The 13543-nt window shown below is 41.6% G+C and overlaps 1 protein-coding gene across 1 annotated transcript in view; it reads right to left on the bottom strand.

Moving 5' to 3' along the window:
• Positions 1-797: 797 nt before the first annotated feature.
• Positions 798-13543, bottom strand: part of VWA8 (von Willebrand factor A domain containing 8) — a 203720-nt gene continuing 190974 nt past the window's right edge. Inside the window, exons 43-45 of the mRNA XM_086481978.1 lie at positions 4754-4852; positions 3325-3563; positions 798-906 (exon numbers count right to left, since the gene is read on the bottom strand). Of these exons, the coding sequence (XP_086338104.1) occupies positions 798-906; positions 3325-3563; positions 4754-4852 (447 nt within the window). The remainder of the gene's footprint in view (positions 907-3324; positions 3564-4753; positions 4853-13543) is intronic.

Below are 13543 nucleotides of genomic sequence, written 5' to 3'. Positions count from 1 at the left end.
GACAGCATCACTGGTCACGCAAAGGAGACGTGGCAGTAGCTCCCTCCTTGGAAACGCTAGCTGTTGGGTTCTTAAGGCCATTTTGACCCTTTCCCCTTACTTTTCACAGGCAGAACTGAAAGATTCTATTTTTGTTTTGTTTTCCTTCTTAACAGCCACTTTCTCTAGATCTGACAACTCTGAGCAGCGTGCCTGATCAGATAACGTATGTTTACACGTGACGGTCAGTGTTTCCAAACCGCTCCATTGTTCCCAGCAACCAGCGGTGAAGCCCTGATGCCCGTCAGAACGAGAAAGCAACAGCAGAGGAAGGAAGGGTTTCCTGCCTGACAAGAGCAGTCCTGTTTAAATCAGAGACGGAGTTAACTACCCATTCAAACATATGCACACAAAACACTGAAACAGATTGCCTGGCTCTGCCTTGCATAATGTTACCAAATCCCAGTGAACCGCGTTTAATAAAACAGGGTGAGATGATACCGTAGTGCTGGCAGCACGGCAGGCAGGGGAATGATCACAAACTGCCCTTTATTTATTTGCCCCTCCGTAAAAGCATTCTCTCTGCTGCCATCCTGCGATTTACCTCCGTCCTGCTGCAATTCTTTGAATGCGCTGTTGGTTGAGAGATTTTGGGTGAAATTTTACAATCTGGCTGTTGTGCATATTTGGGTTGGTTTGCTGATCAGAGAACAGTAGGTATTTTATTAATAACTGTGTTTATCCTCAGCTTTAGGATTCATATCTCCAGCGGGAGTTGGTTTCTTCTTTAAATTCAGGCACCGTGACATCAGTGATGCTTAGGCACTTGACAACATGGTAGATGTGAAGATCTGCTGCAAAATCTGGGGGATCTCTTTGGTATCCATGGCAATAAAAGACCGACCTGCTGGTAGCGTCCTCTGCAGCCTGAGGAGCAGAATGAGGGACAAGAGACAATCATAATTTCAAATTATCTTCCCTACCACAAGCCAGGGTTCCTTAAGAAGGGATGTTTTTCCTTCTGAGTATCATCCCAATCCATGCTGTTCATCTTGCTGTCACCATGCAATTAAAGGCTTGGGAAAGCAGCAGTGGGAGGAAACACTGAGAGCAGCTAAGTCACAGAGGTCCTTTCAGCAAGATAATCAAGACTGTTTCTAGAGATTTCTATTCACATCCTCTTTCTGACATGCAATAACTTCATTTTTGATCAAAGTACCAGTGACTTCACAAGGTATTATTACAACTGGTTTTCTGAGGGCAGCTAGAGATTTACACTGGAAATGAAGATATTTACTTACTCTAAATAGATTACCATGAACCCACAGCTCTTTCAGTTCAACACCTCCAGTGATTCTAAATGTGTTCTTTGTATTTCCTCTCTGAGATTGCAGCAGATTAGATGGAAAGACATTTTTCTGCCAGTGTTATCCTGACACATTTTTATTCACAGATTAACTCCCCCTTAAACAAGCTAAACAAGATGCATGTTACAAACCCCATCTCCCACATGCCCAGTCAGCAGGCTTGGAATTTAGTTTTTCACTGCTTTTTAAAGGAGTTTGTGCTCCACACCATTCTCCAACGGCTAAGTCTAAAGTGAGTTTTTAGAAAAGCTGCAACAGAGAATTCCCTTCTCCTTCCCCCACAGCAGCTACAGGAAGGCTTTGTCTAATTCTGCACTTCCATGTACATAGAAACACATTTCAGTGACAGCATTGTGTGCATTTTCCATACCCAGTGAACTAGGCAATTATAAGGTCTCCCCTTACACAGCAGGATATGGTCAGTGATTTTTTTTTTTTTATTCCTAGCAGAAGTAAAAGGACTTTCTGTAATTATAATCTTTCAGAATAGATTCTCTTTTCATGCATAATGCAGCTCTGATGTACAGACCTGCAGACACGTCTAATGGTGGCTGTGCAGCTGTATCTTTCAACCCTTTTCTGACTAAAGCCAAACCGAGGGCCAATTCCCTTTGGGCTCTCTCTCATTCTGCTCTAGTTGAAGACTCGAACAGAAGCAGAACAGGCACTGTTGGTACTTGTGGCTACACCAGCTTTTTGCTGCATGTACTGGTCCTCAGTGGATGTGGAACCGAGGGACACTGGGGACAGAATTTCCTTCTTTTTCCCTGTGTCCAAACAATTTAAAGTGAAATTACGTAGTAGCACTAAAAACAGGCATACTGGCTCAGACTCTCCGAACAATTTATGTCTCTAACATAAGGGGAGTATCTGAGTCAAACTTTTGGCTGTTTTGAAGACCATGAAGCTCCAGCTTCTCTTGCTTTAATCTCTTTTCTTAGGCCCACACATATTCTTAGGCCCACATGCATACTGGGCAATGGCAAAGCCACCATGTCTCTGTCATGATTCTGTCGTGATAATACATATGGGGATAGTGCGCATCCTCCAGTGGGAGGATGGCTTCAGGTCCTCCCTTTGGATGCGCAGAATGCTCTGAACTAGCTGGCTATAAGGGATGTCTGCAAGGACCCATGAACCAGTCTCTTCCCTAACACAAGTCAGAAGCACCTGCTTCTCACTAGTAGATTAAAAAAAAAGAGAGAATGACAGATGAAAAATTGGACATGAATTGGCAATGTGCGCTCACAGCCTAGAAGGCCAACTGTATCCTGGGCTGCATCGAAAGAAGCATGAAGAGCAGGCTGAAGGAGGTGATTCTCCCCCTCTACTCTGCTCTGGTGAGACCCCACCTGAGTTTTCAGCTCTGAGGTCCCCAGCGTAAGAAGGACATGGAGCTGTGGGAGACAGTCCAAAGGAGGCCACAAAGATGGTCAGAGGGATGTAACACCTCTCCTATGAAGAAAGGCTGAGAGACTTGGGGTTGTTCAGCCTGGAGAAGAGAAAGGCCCAGGCAGACCTTATTGAGGCCTTTCAATATACAAAGGGAGCTCATGAGAAGGACAGAGACCTGTAGTGACAGGACAAGGGGCAATGGTTTTAAACCAAAAGAGAGTAGGTTGAGATCAGACATAAGAAGAAATTTTTTACGATGAGGATGGCAAGGCACTGGAACAGGTTGCCCAGAGAAGCTGTGAATGCCCCATCCCTGGAAGTGTTCAATGCCAGGTCAGACGGGTCTTTGAGCAACTTGATCTAGTGAAAGATGTCCCTAACCACGGCAGGGGGTTTGGACTAGGTGGTCCTTAAAAGTCCCTTCCAACTCAAACCACTATATGATTTTATGCTACTATGATCAAAACCTCACTGCAGAACACCAGCATGGGCAACTATTCCTAACTTCACTGCAATAAAAGCATAGTTTAGACTTATGATTAACGGAAATGAAGTTATGTTATGCATGAAAAAATACACTTACCTATCTGCCTGGTCTCCTAAGGATCCTATAAATATGGCAAAAGCATTGACTTGAGGATTGGTGGTCAAGACCTGGGCAAACCTTGATGGCTGAATACCATATCGCTCGAGATTTGCATCACTCAAGACGATAACAAAATACTCGTCAGCCTCTTCCTTGGCGATTTCACGAATGGCATGCTCTGTCCCTTCCAAGGTATGGTCTCCACTCATGCAGAACTGAGCATGGGCATGCATGATCTGTGTGCACGGCATAACCAAGCGGAAATATGTAAGATGACTTTAGGAATAAACATTCATTTCAGCTGGCACAAGAGGGAGTAAATATTCAGTTATACTATATTAAGAGATGCTTCAGAAATGTGGATAGTGCCCCAGATACTACAGAAGACGCAGCTTTTTGTACATAATCATATTTTAAGACAGGGATCACTTCTTAAAAACACAGTGGGTCAAACAATCAACACCCACACATGGATGTAATTAGACTGGGCCTTAGGGAAGGTAAAATAGTCGGATCAGCTGCAGTTTGAGTAGCTGCATTCCTATGTATTTAAGGAAGAAAACGGGGCTTAGCTTCCTAACACTGTGACCAGCTGCTGCCTGTTTATAATTTGTACTAGCCTTCCAAACCCTATTAGTGTCACAGTTATTATCAACTATCTGACTCCTGACAGTGGCACCAAGGCTTAAAAATGTTGAAGCATTTTGTTTGAGCTTTTACGAAACAAATACTGTTTTCATTGATGAAGCTCTTTCCTATGCAGAAGGCAAGGAATTTTAGACACTAGAAAACCCAGTCTTTCTAACCCAAGTAGCTGCCAATCTTTTAAAAATACTTTTTGAAAGAAGCTCAAATACACAGTTCTAACCTATCAAGCTGCCAACCAGGTAAATCCTAAAATATACTCATTTTTTCTTCATCCTGTTACAGCAAAATCTTGGTGAACATACTCGCTTTGCAATTGTGATTCACACATTTTCAGCCTAGCATTGACACATTTTCCCACTGCTACTGTGTCTCATAACTTCTTGAAGGGAGCAGGCTAAATCACTGACCCAGGATCCCACTACAGTTTTAATTAGTCACCTATGCACTAATAATATCACCACATGATTTAGGTAGAGCTACCTATATCACTGTATAATGCTTGGAACTTCCTATATCCTTTGAGAGGTAGTTCAAGTGACACATTTGTGACACAGCAGTCCAGAAAAAGGCAGATCTAGCTTCTACTATTTTGGCATAATTTGCTTTCTGCCATGTCTCTGAAAGGTCTTGTTTCAATTTTATGCAAATACACAGATTTTGCTTTCTTGTCTTTTATTTTACTCTCCTTATGTTTTGCATTCCGTGACCCACCTACAATTTTATCTTTGCAGTCATAAAATCCTTAATTACCCCAGCATCACTTATCAGTAGGATTTACCTTAAGAATCTCTAATCTTTGTTTATTGTTCTTGGGAACTTTGTCACTCCCAACCAAGGCGATGTTGAAGCCATCTCCTGAATGTCCAACAACATCGTACTGCAAGAAAGAAACTTCATCAGTCCTCTGTTAGTCATGAATGGCCCTTGGGTCACAATGACACGAGACAGATCAAAGGCAATTTGCTTTCAACAAGAAAACCCAAATTCTGTTCCTTGCTGCTGTTTACAAGCTGCTTAAAGGAACTACTTGCAATTTCTCACTGACACGAAAACATGGGAAGGAATTGCTAAATAACGAAATTAAAGAACAGTTACTTATTTCCATGGTCTGTTTTTCACATCACCCCACCAATTGCAGAGCGGTGATGCATAAGACCAAGACCTTGCCCTCTCACATTGTCCGTGTATTTTTTTAAAGCAGCAGTTTTCATCCTCTTGAGTCTGACAAACAAGAAGTGCATTGTTTGAGAGTAGCTCCCATGTTTGATGGATCTTTTTTGTGACCTCATTCTGCTCTGAAAAAAACAAGTATTACAAGAGCCTTCTTTTTTGAAAATCAGCACTCCTTATTTTTGTGCATAACAGATCAAAGTCATTGCTGAAAAGTATGTAGAGAAGGGAATTCTAAGAGTCTCTGTATGTTTTCAAAGGAGATGGTGTGCACATCATTCTCCTGTGAAAGATGCTGCAAAAATGGCATGTAGAGCTGTAACAGTTCAAATATCTTGTTGAACAAATAATGTAATATTGGGAAGGCTTTTGTTTTATGTGAGAGTTTTATTGTTGTTACATGAAAACCAAGACAAGCTGAGTTATGGCAAGGTCCTGACCTGCCCTTTGTGTTGTGGATGTGGCAGTCATCCCAGGGAGAATTCATGAGCAGGACTAAAGCGGATTTAAGAGCTGTCTACACCAAGTAATAGAGCACAGTGCATAGATCCTTAGCCCGGAGAGACCTGAGCTGGCAATTCCTCAACATGAACATGCCTGTATTTACCCCAACTAGCTGGCACAGACCTGCCTGTAGTTGACAGGGGGCCCTTGTGCAATATTTTGCCTTTCTGTTATCTTTTATTCAAGTACTGCCTACAGGTCCCTGCTGGGTTCACCATCTGAATTCCCACATAATCATTTGGTAAAAGGGAGGTCTATTCCTCAAAGTTTTTCTGTCTTTTCTTTCCTGTTGAAGACCACTATTTGGTATAAGTCAGGTCCAGGAGACTGGAGAAATAGTATTGTTTATGGACAAGCTCTTTTTATTTGTTTCCTTATCACTAATTGCCTTAAAAATATATCAAGAGTAAAAGAAAGCTACAGCAGCTGGAACAACACTTTTAAAGGTGACACCTCCCTCTGCAAAACAGCAAACATGCCACATACTATAGATTATTTCACCCAAGGTCAGACCATTTTATGACAGCCTCACATAACCCAGACTTCCTTCCCCTAGGAAATCTTTACATAACCTAGTCCCCACAGAATCCCATTTCTTTCTGCTCTGTTGGCTTTTCCCATTCCTGTTCTCATGAGCTCTTCCATTTCTAGTATTTGCTACCCAGGCTTGTGTAAAGCTTCCAGTCTGACACACGCTTTCTCTTCAAAACCTATTTCTTATCACCAATAATGCCTCAGACTCTCTCTTTCCTGACGAATATTTAGCTGGTGTTTCTGTCTTCCTCAAACTGTTACCTTTCCTGGAGAAAATGAAAATAAACAAATTTTGAGGTTACATCCAGCATACTTATGAATTAATACAAGAAAAAATCCAGAATGTGAACCACACACAAAGAGAGTGTGCATGCATACTGTTTTAAAAACTAGGGATTATTCAAATCAGAGGAACTAAATAAAGCAGTGGTTTAATGGAGCAGAAAATATACAGGCTAATGCGATTCTTATGTAATGTCAGAAATGTCCACAGATCTTCAGGGTAGGCTCTTAATTATGAAACCCTGCACATCCTTTGCTGAGCAGTTTTGTATTTGGTATCACTTTTAAATCAACAACCTAATTACATAAAGCAAAATGCTGCCATTCTCCTGTGTAAAAAAGAAGGGTGATTCCTTTGTAATGAGCTCCTTCCCAGCCTTTCCCAGACGTCTCCCACCGGGTGTCCTGGTATCAGCTCTGCCATACTGAGCTCCTGGGAATGGGCCAAACTTTGGTATCTGGGAATATCATTTTGGTTCTTGGCACATACTACTAACAGACCGATGTTTAATCTCAAAAAGGTTCGGTTTAAACTCAGGGTGACTATGTAAAAGGAACCGCTGTAGCTCCTAGATGAAACACCTGAGGTTGACCCTACGGTTCGGCCCCCTGCACATTCTTGCACAAGGTGGGAACGTACAACCTGGGTATGGGCAAGGTGAGGCTGAAATGATCTAAGCAAACTATCGCAGGCACGTAAAGGCGTTCACCTGGGAACACCATGTCCTGTCTGCTCCCTCCTCTGCTAGCTGTTTATTATTCTCTCTGTGTGCCCATGCTTGTGCCTGAGTATGTATACTTACATTTACAGATGTTATCTGTTTCCTTGTGTCTTTGCTGACAGTTTACTATGCTATTTGTGATTTAAAAAAGCATTGTGAGGCAGCATGGAGGAAGTGGCTGTTTGCTTTGTCCCGGCTGCTGCATTCTGGGTCAAGTAGGGCCTCCCAAAAAGCAGGGTGAAATCCTGCCATGCTGTGGAAGAGAAGTGCTGTGGTCACCAGCCCTTGTGTTCTGGTCCTCACAGTCCTCTGTTCCCCCTGGAAGTCAAGATAAGGATCGGGAGCAGCCAAAACCTAACAAGCGTGAGGTGGCTTTTGGGCAGCTTAGCTCGCCAAACTGTGAGGTTGGATAAGTACTTGTGCCCCAGTGAAGGAGGGGCCGACAACGCAGCAGCACTGACTTGGATTGTCTTAAGTTAACACAGGACTGCAGCCTGGAAGACCGTCCCTGGGAGGGAGGGATGGCAGCAGGCTCACAGCCAAGCTTTAGAGGTGACAGAAGGGAGATGTTTGCCCAGGGGAATGCACGGAGTCTGCCACAACGTAGGAATACAGAGTTTGGGACAGGAGTAAAACTTGAGTGAAGCAGCCCACTCTGCAAGGGCAAAGGAGGAGGCCTTAAATCTCTCACCCAGGTTTTATTTCAGTAAATTATTACCTCCTCCTGATTTGTGTTTGAGTAAAATGAACCCTTAGTGATTCGATGTTATCTTGGTGCGCTCATTTTAAAGAAAAGGTGCAGACAGCTCCACAGACCTGGCCAACTGGGAACCCTAACACATGCAGGCACATGCACACTTTGCCAAAACCAGTTTCCTTCCTTTGCAGTACCTAAAGACGAGCACAGAAAAAGGGCCTCTGAGAAGGAAGGATCTGAGGCATTTTTCTCACAAATTCCCTAGGAGAATTTCTGTGGATGGAGTTACAAGTGAGAGAAGAGCTGTGATATGATCTTACTCAGAACTGACTTCTGTTTTGTTTTACAAAATAGATTTCAAGCATAGGCTCTTAGGACAAACCCAGCAGCAAAATACATGTTTGCTATAGTGCAGGCCTAATTGAATTAATATATTATTGTGGCACACAGTGGCTCATTTTCCAATAGCCTCAGGTACACTGAGACAAGAACTGCTTTATTCAGAGCTGTGAGTGCACAACATGTAAACACGTCCCTCAAAATAGCATCATTTTGTTGGTTTCTTTCCTTACAGGTTAAAACAATCCCTATTCCACTGTCACATGAATGGATGGTTGCTCTGGCCTAAAATGGGTAAAATGCAAGACTTTGTCTTCTGCAGCTGCCGTGCCAATTTCTGAAGGCGTTTAAAAAGCTGAAAGAAGACGCATGCTGAATGTAAAAGGCAGTGTGAATTAGATGGGCCTCTGCCGGAGGGCTAGATCTTTATAAATTCATCTCTTCTTTGGAAAACACTGAACATTCTTTTTTTTTTTTCTGAAATTATTTCAAACCTTTTGTTTATTATTTAAAAAAACCTATTCTGCCAAGCATGTGGAACATTTCTTCTTTTCCTGAATTAACAGTGCTGCCTCCATAGTAAATTTTACAAACAGGGAATGCTGAAATGGGCATATAAAATCTGCAATATCCCTTTAATATAGCTATAAATAACAATTCGGGCTTTTCCTACCAGTTACATAACATGCCATTTATTGAGCCACTTACAATATTTCAAAGGCTTCATAAAATTGCTGTTGGATAATTTACTGGACATGCCTCCTAAATCTGCCATCATGTGTGCAAATGATGGTAATTAAGGATGATATGAAACCGTATGGTTTGTGGGACAGACACAATACTACCTCAGATAAAACAAAGAACAAACTGCCCTTCTGTACATTTTCAAGTAATTGGCACCTAAAATGAGATGTACAAAAGATGTAAGAACTTTAATTCTGCAAAATAACTTGCTTATTATAACTATAAGTGATGCATCCACACATTTAAAGGGGCCAAGGGACATTTGTAGGAACATATTTAACCTCTGTTTTTAGGATAAGACTGAAATGGGGCTTGTATTATCTCAGTCACTCCCACTCTTTTCTTTAATAAAGCACTCCAGAGGAAGCGTGGATGAGATGACATTGGAGGAGGACTTTGAAACATTGCTGTTAATTTAAATGGATTTCCCGACTGTGGGATGAGACTCCCATTTCCCATTTGACAAGGAACGATTCACTGCCTGCACTTATGGGAAGTGGAAGCAGACAGGTTGTCCCATGCAGGCATAAAAAGCTGACAAATACCTGCTGGCACTTGTCTGACTTCTTATGATGGACACCTTCACTACCTGCTTGGTACAGCCACATCCCCAACACTTAGCTCTTCTGTATAAGAAGGCAAGGAGAAAGTATTCTCTATCTTCGTTCAGAGATGTAAAGACCAAACAGACAATCAACGTCATCAGTGATACCAAGGGGTACCACACGTGGGGAGAGATCAGCTGGTAGGATAAAACAAACAAGGAAAAGCACATCTGATTAATTCACAAACTTCTTCAGCAGAGAACTAAACTAAGCACCAGCACGGAAGTGATCTTGAGCAAAGGCCAAGAATTGGTTTCCAAAGTTTGCATTGCAGTTACATAGCAGAAGGGGATTTTGCTATATGTAAAACCCCTTTGAATGCTTTGCTCAACAAGCCCGACAGTCCTCCAGGTTCAACACATGTTGCACAAGAAACCCCTCAAATTTGCAGCACATGTTGTTGTGACCCTTGTAGGTGGGGCTACAACAGGAACAGATAACAGCAGGCGTATCCGAAGGCCAAAAAAGTCTATTTTTATAAAACCAGGCAAGAGGAGAATAAAAAAGAGAAAGAAAAAAGTGGTAAACTGCAGATTTCTCATTGCACACTACACAGTGGTGTGCTCTTTTATCTTTTTTTCAAACTGTTTCTCTTTTAGAAATGAGAAATATATGCTATTTTTGCAGACATACCAAAACTTCAGCTTTGTCCTGAGAAAAATTAGCAGCATCTTGAGAAATGTTAGGATTGGAGTCAGTTATATTTTAAAACAATCACTGGCTCTCTTACTCTCTGAAGACCTAATTATATTCATCAGAAACTGAGGAACTGGCATGAGCTCTGGTTAGCGATCGCATTCACGCAGGTGTAGCAACTGCCATACCAGATTATGCACCAAAACCATGTGTATTTTCAAGCAGGAGATTTCAGAAATGCTACTTATTTTTATCAAAGGAATGACAGAGTCCATCAGCACATGCATGGGAGATTTCTCTTCTGAGAGGACCTTGTAATGTAGGTTAAAAAGAGCCTAATGATTGGATCATGTTAAAAATATGGTTCAGACATGACTAGTTAATAAATGCCTCTGTGGTCATTTTGGGGGATGACTCCAGTGGCCAGTGAAACATAAGGCCACATCTCATTTGCTGTCCTCGTCACCTCTGGTCTACTCTTGTAGATATTATGCTTTGAATGAATCAAATCCCAATGAGGTAGCACAGAGAGACATGCAGGAAGAAAAATACTCTTCTTGCCTTGGGCAAAAGCAGCTCTGAAGATGACAGAGTTCATGCTGAATATGGCCAGCCTTGAATCAAGGGCCTGTTACTGCCCCCTGCCCCCCTGCAAGTTCTTTATCGAGTGGAAGGAGCCCTTAAATGGAGGAGAGTTACTCTAGAAGCAACTGAAGTTGAACAGATGTAGAAGCTGATGACAACTTTCTTCCTTGGTGTGTCACTAAAATTTCCAGCATCTTCCTCATCACTGTTATTTTAAGTATAAACTTGTCCTTACAGCTCTCTTGACTCATAGATAGGATAAGGATAACACTACTACTCCTGTCTTACCGTCATCAAAGAGTGGCAATGTCCACATCTAATAACTCACGTATTTTTTGTGTAAGTATTCTTATAAATGGTAAGTGGTTGTTAGAGAGGCACATTTACTGTTACAACTAACTGCATTTTGAGCTATTTGCTCAGCTAAATACAGGCTTTCATCTATGTGTGGGGCAAAACACTGGCCAATAGCAACCATTGCCAAGCAAAATAGAATAATCTGTAATAGATTTTAGAGGGATTTGAAAGGTATTGAAACACAGACTTTAAAATCCCAGAATAGAAGACAGTTCTTAATGATCTTACTAATTCTGCACAGTGGGCTGGCTGGCTGTCTACTTCTACATGTTATTCCTTTACCGTGCACCTGAGGGTCACATCTGGGTTCTCAGCCACAGAACCGCACTGGAAATAAGGACAGCTGGTTATCTCCCACTGCACTACACCTTTTTCAGTGTCATCACCTTCTAAGCCACTGTCCTCTGTTGTGTAAATGTAAAATAATTCATTGTTCATAACGAGGACTGTAGTAGAACAGAATGAACAACTGTCGCCTGGTCACCATTTCCATTTTACTCAAGATTTTATCAGCTCCCTGATTTTTATCTCCTCCGAGCTGAGCAGTTCTTGCCTATTTAGCCATTTCTTGTATGGGGACACTTCCATACCCTTTGTAATCTTTGTCACCCTCTCTTCTTTTTCAGCTCTAGAAGAACTTTTGTGAGATGGGGGACCAAAGTTGCACACATTACTCCTGATGCGAATGCACTGGATGTTTACAGAAACATTCTGATGCTTTCTGCTTTATTCTCTGTTCTTTTGCTAATGGTTTCTAACATTCAATTAGCTTTTTTGACAGCTGGTGGGCACTAAGTGTTCAAGAACCATACAACATAATTACAAGATTTCTTTGTTGAGCACTACTATACAGCTAAGAGTGAGCAGTAACAGATAGCTGAGACTTTCTCCCTGTGTATTTAAAATCAGAATTGTTTTCTTCCATCTGCAGCACTTTACATTTAATAGCACTGAATACCATCTGCCATTTTATTTCCCAGTCACCATTTATGGTCCTTCTCCAGGTCCTTCTCCAGCTTCTTGCAGCTTGGATTTCCCTTTCTGTTTTCCCAAATAACTTCATACAACTAGCAAACTTTGTCACCTCACTATCCATCCCCTTTTACAGATCACTTTTACAGAACAACATAACAACATGGGCTCTGGTACAAATACCAACAGAGTTCCACCAGCGACCCTTCTTCTCTTCTTCACTCTAAAAAATGACCACGTAGTCTGTTTTCTACATTTTTAGCAGTAGTTCATTTATCTGAAGGCTTTCCCTTTTATACCCAAAGTAGTATCATTTCTTCACAAGCCTCTGGTGAGAGACTTTGTCAAATGCTTTTGGCTAAGGAGACTCTAACAACCAACCTTGCTTGTCACATACATAGAGACTCTTCAGAATGCATTACTTCCCTTAAAAAAAGCCACGTTGACTATTCCCCTATATATCATATTTATCCTTGTGTCCACTACTTCTGTTTCATCTTCCTTTGTGGATGATCCTGCATTTGGCCATACTAACATATGTGTTGCTCAGATACATCTGATTTACCAAGCTACAGAAATTGTGTTGTATAATTACACTGCCCCTGTTAATATCTGTCATCATTAACTTTTCTGTTATCAATGAGCAGGAGATACAGGAGCAGCTGAACCAAGAACCCCTCGTTTCCCATGAGGTTCTTAATTACAGTTGAGTCCCCACATGACTTCTCTGGGCTAAGGTCTAAGCTTGTGGTTACAGAATTTTTCTCCAAATGGAATACAGAGCATCACTCTCTACCTGACCTATTTTCATGACATTTGCAGGAATTTAGTGTCTTTGAGAACAAACCCATGGTTTCAAATTTGTTTGAAATGAAGCAACATGCCTGTTTAAGCATGTTTCAGGGGGAGAAAGCATTACTGCCAGAGAGTATGGTAGCACACGCCTCATTTCCTTAGAAAAGTAGGCAAAAACATACTGCCTGTCTCCTTTTATAGCCTTTTTCCTGATAAATGGAAGTCTGAGTGCTTGTACTTTAGAAGATGTTCTAGAAGTACATGTCTCCATACGGCCTGTTTGTGTACAGGAGATTCTACGGAAGAACAGAAACCTGCAGGATTATGCTGTCGGAGGAACAACGTGAAGCAGACCTGGCTGAATTGATCCGGACTGAGTTTTCTGTTAATTTTGTTTAGGAGATTTTACATTTTGTTCAGATGTATTTTAAGTCTTATGTTTGAGATGCTCTTTGGTAAAGGCATCGGAAAGATTTATTCTTCCATTAAACACTGAATCTGTCACGAATTAACTTGAGACTGGCCATTCCTGTCTTTTTTAAGATTAAAGAAACATACACTAGACCTTTTTTAGGCTTACTGAGACAAAAAAAGGGTATATAATTTATTTACATTTCCTTTGCACG

The sequence above is a fragment of the Leptosomus discolor genome, chromosome 1 (genome assembly GCF_034619465.1).
Source record: "Leptosomus discolor isolate bLepDis1 chromosome 1, bLepDis1.hap2, whole genome shotgun sequence".
Classification (NCBI taxonomy): Eukaryota; Metazoa; Chordata; class Aves; order Leptosomiformes; family Leptosomidae; genus Leptosomus; species Leptosomus discolor.
This window is presented reverse-complemented; position numbering and strand designations above follow the sequence as displayed.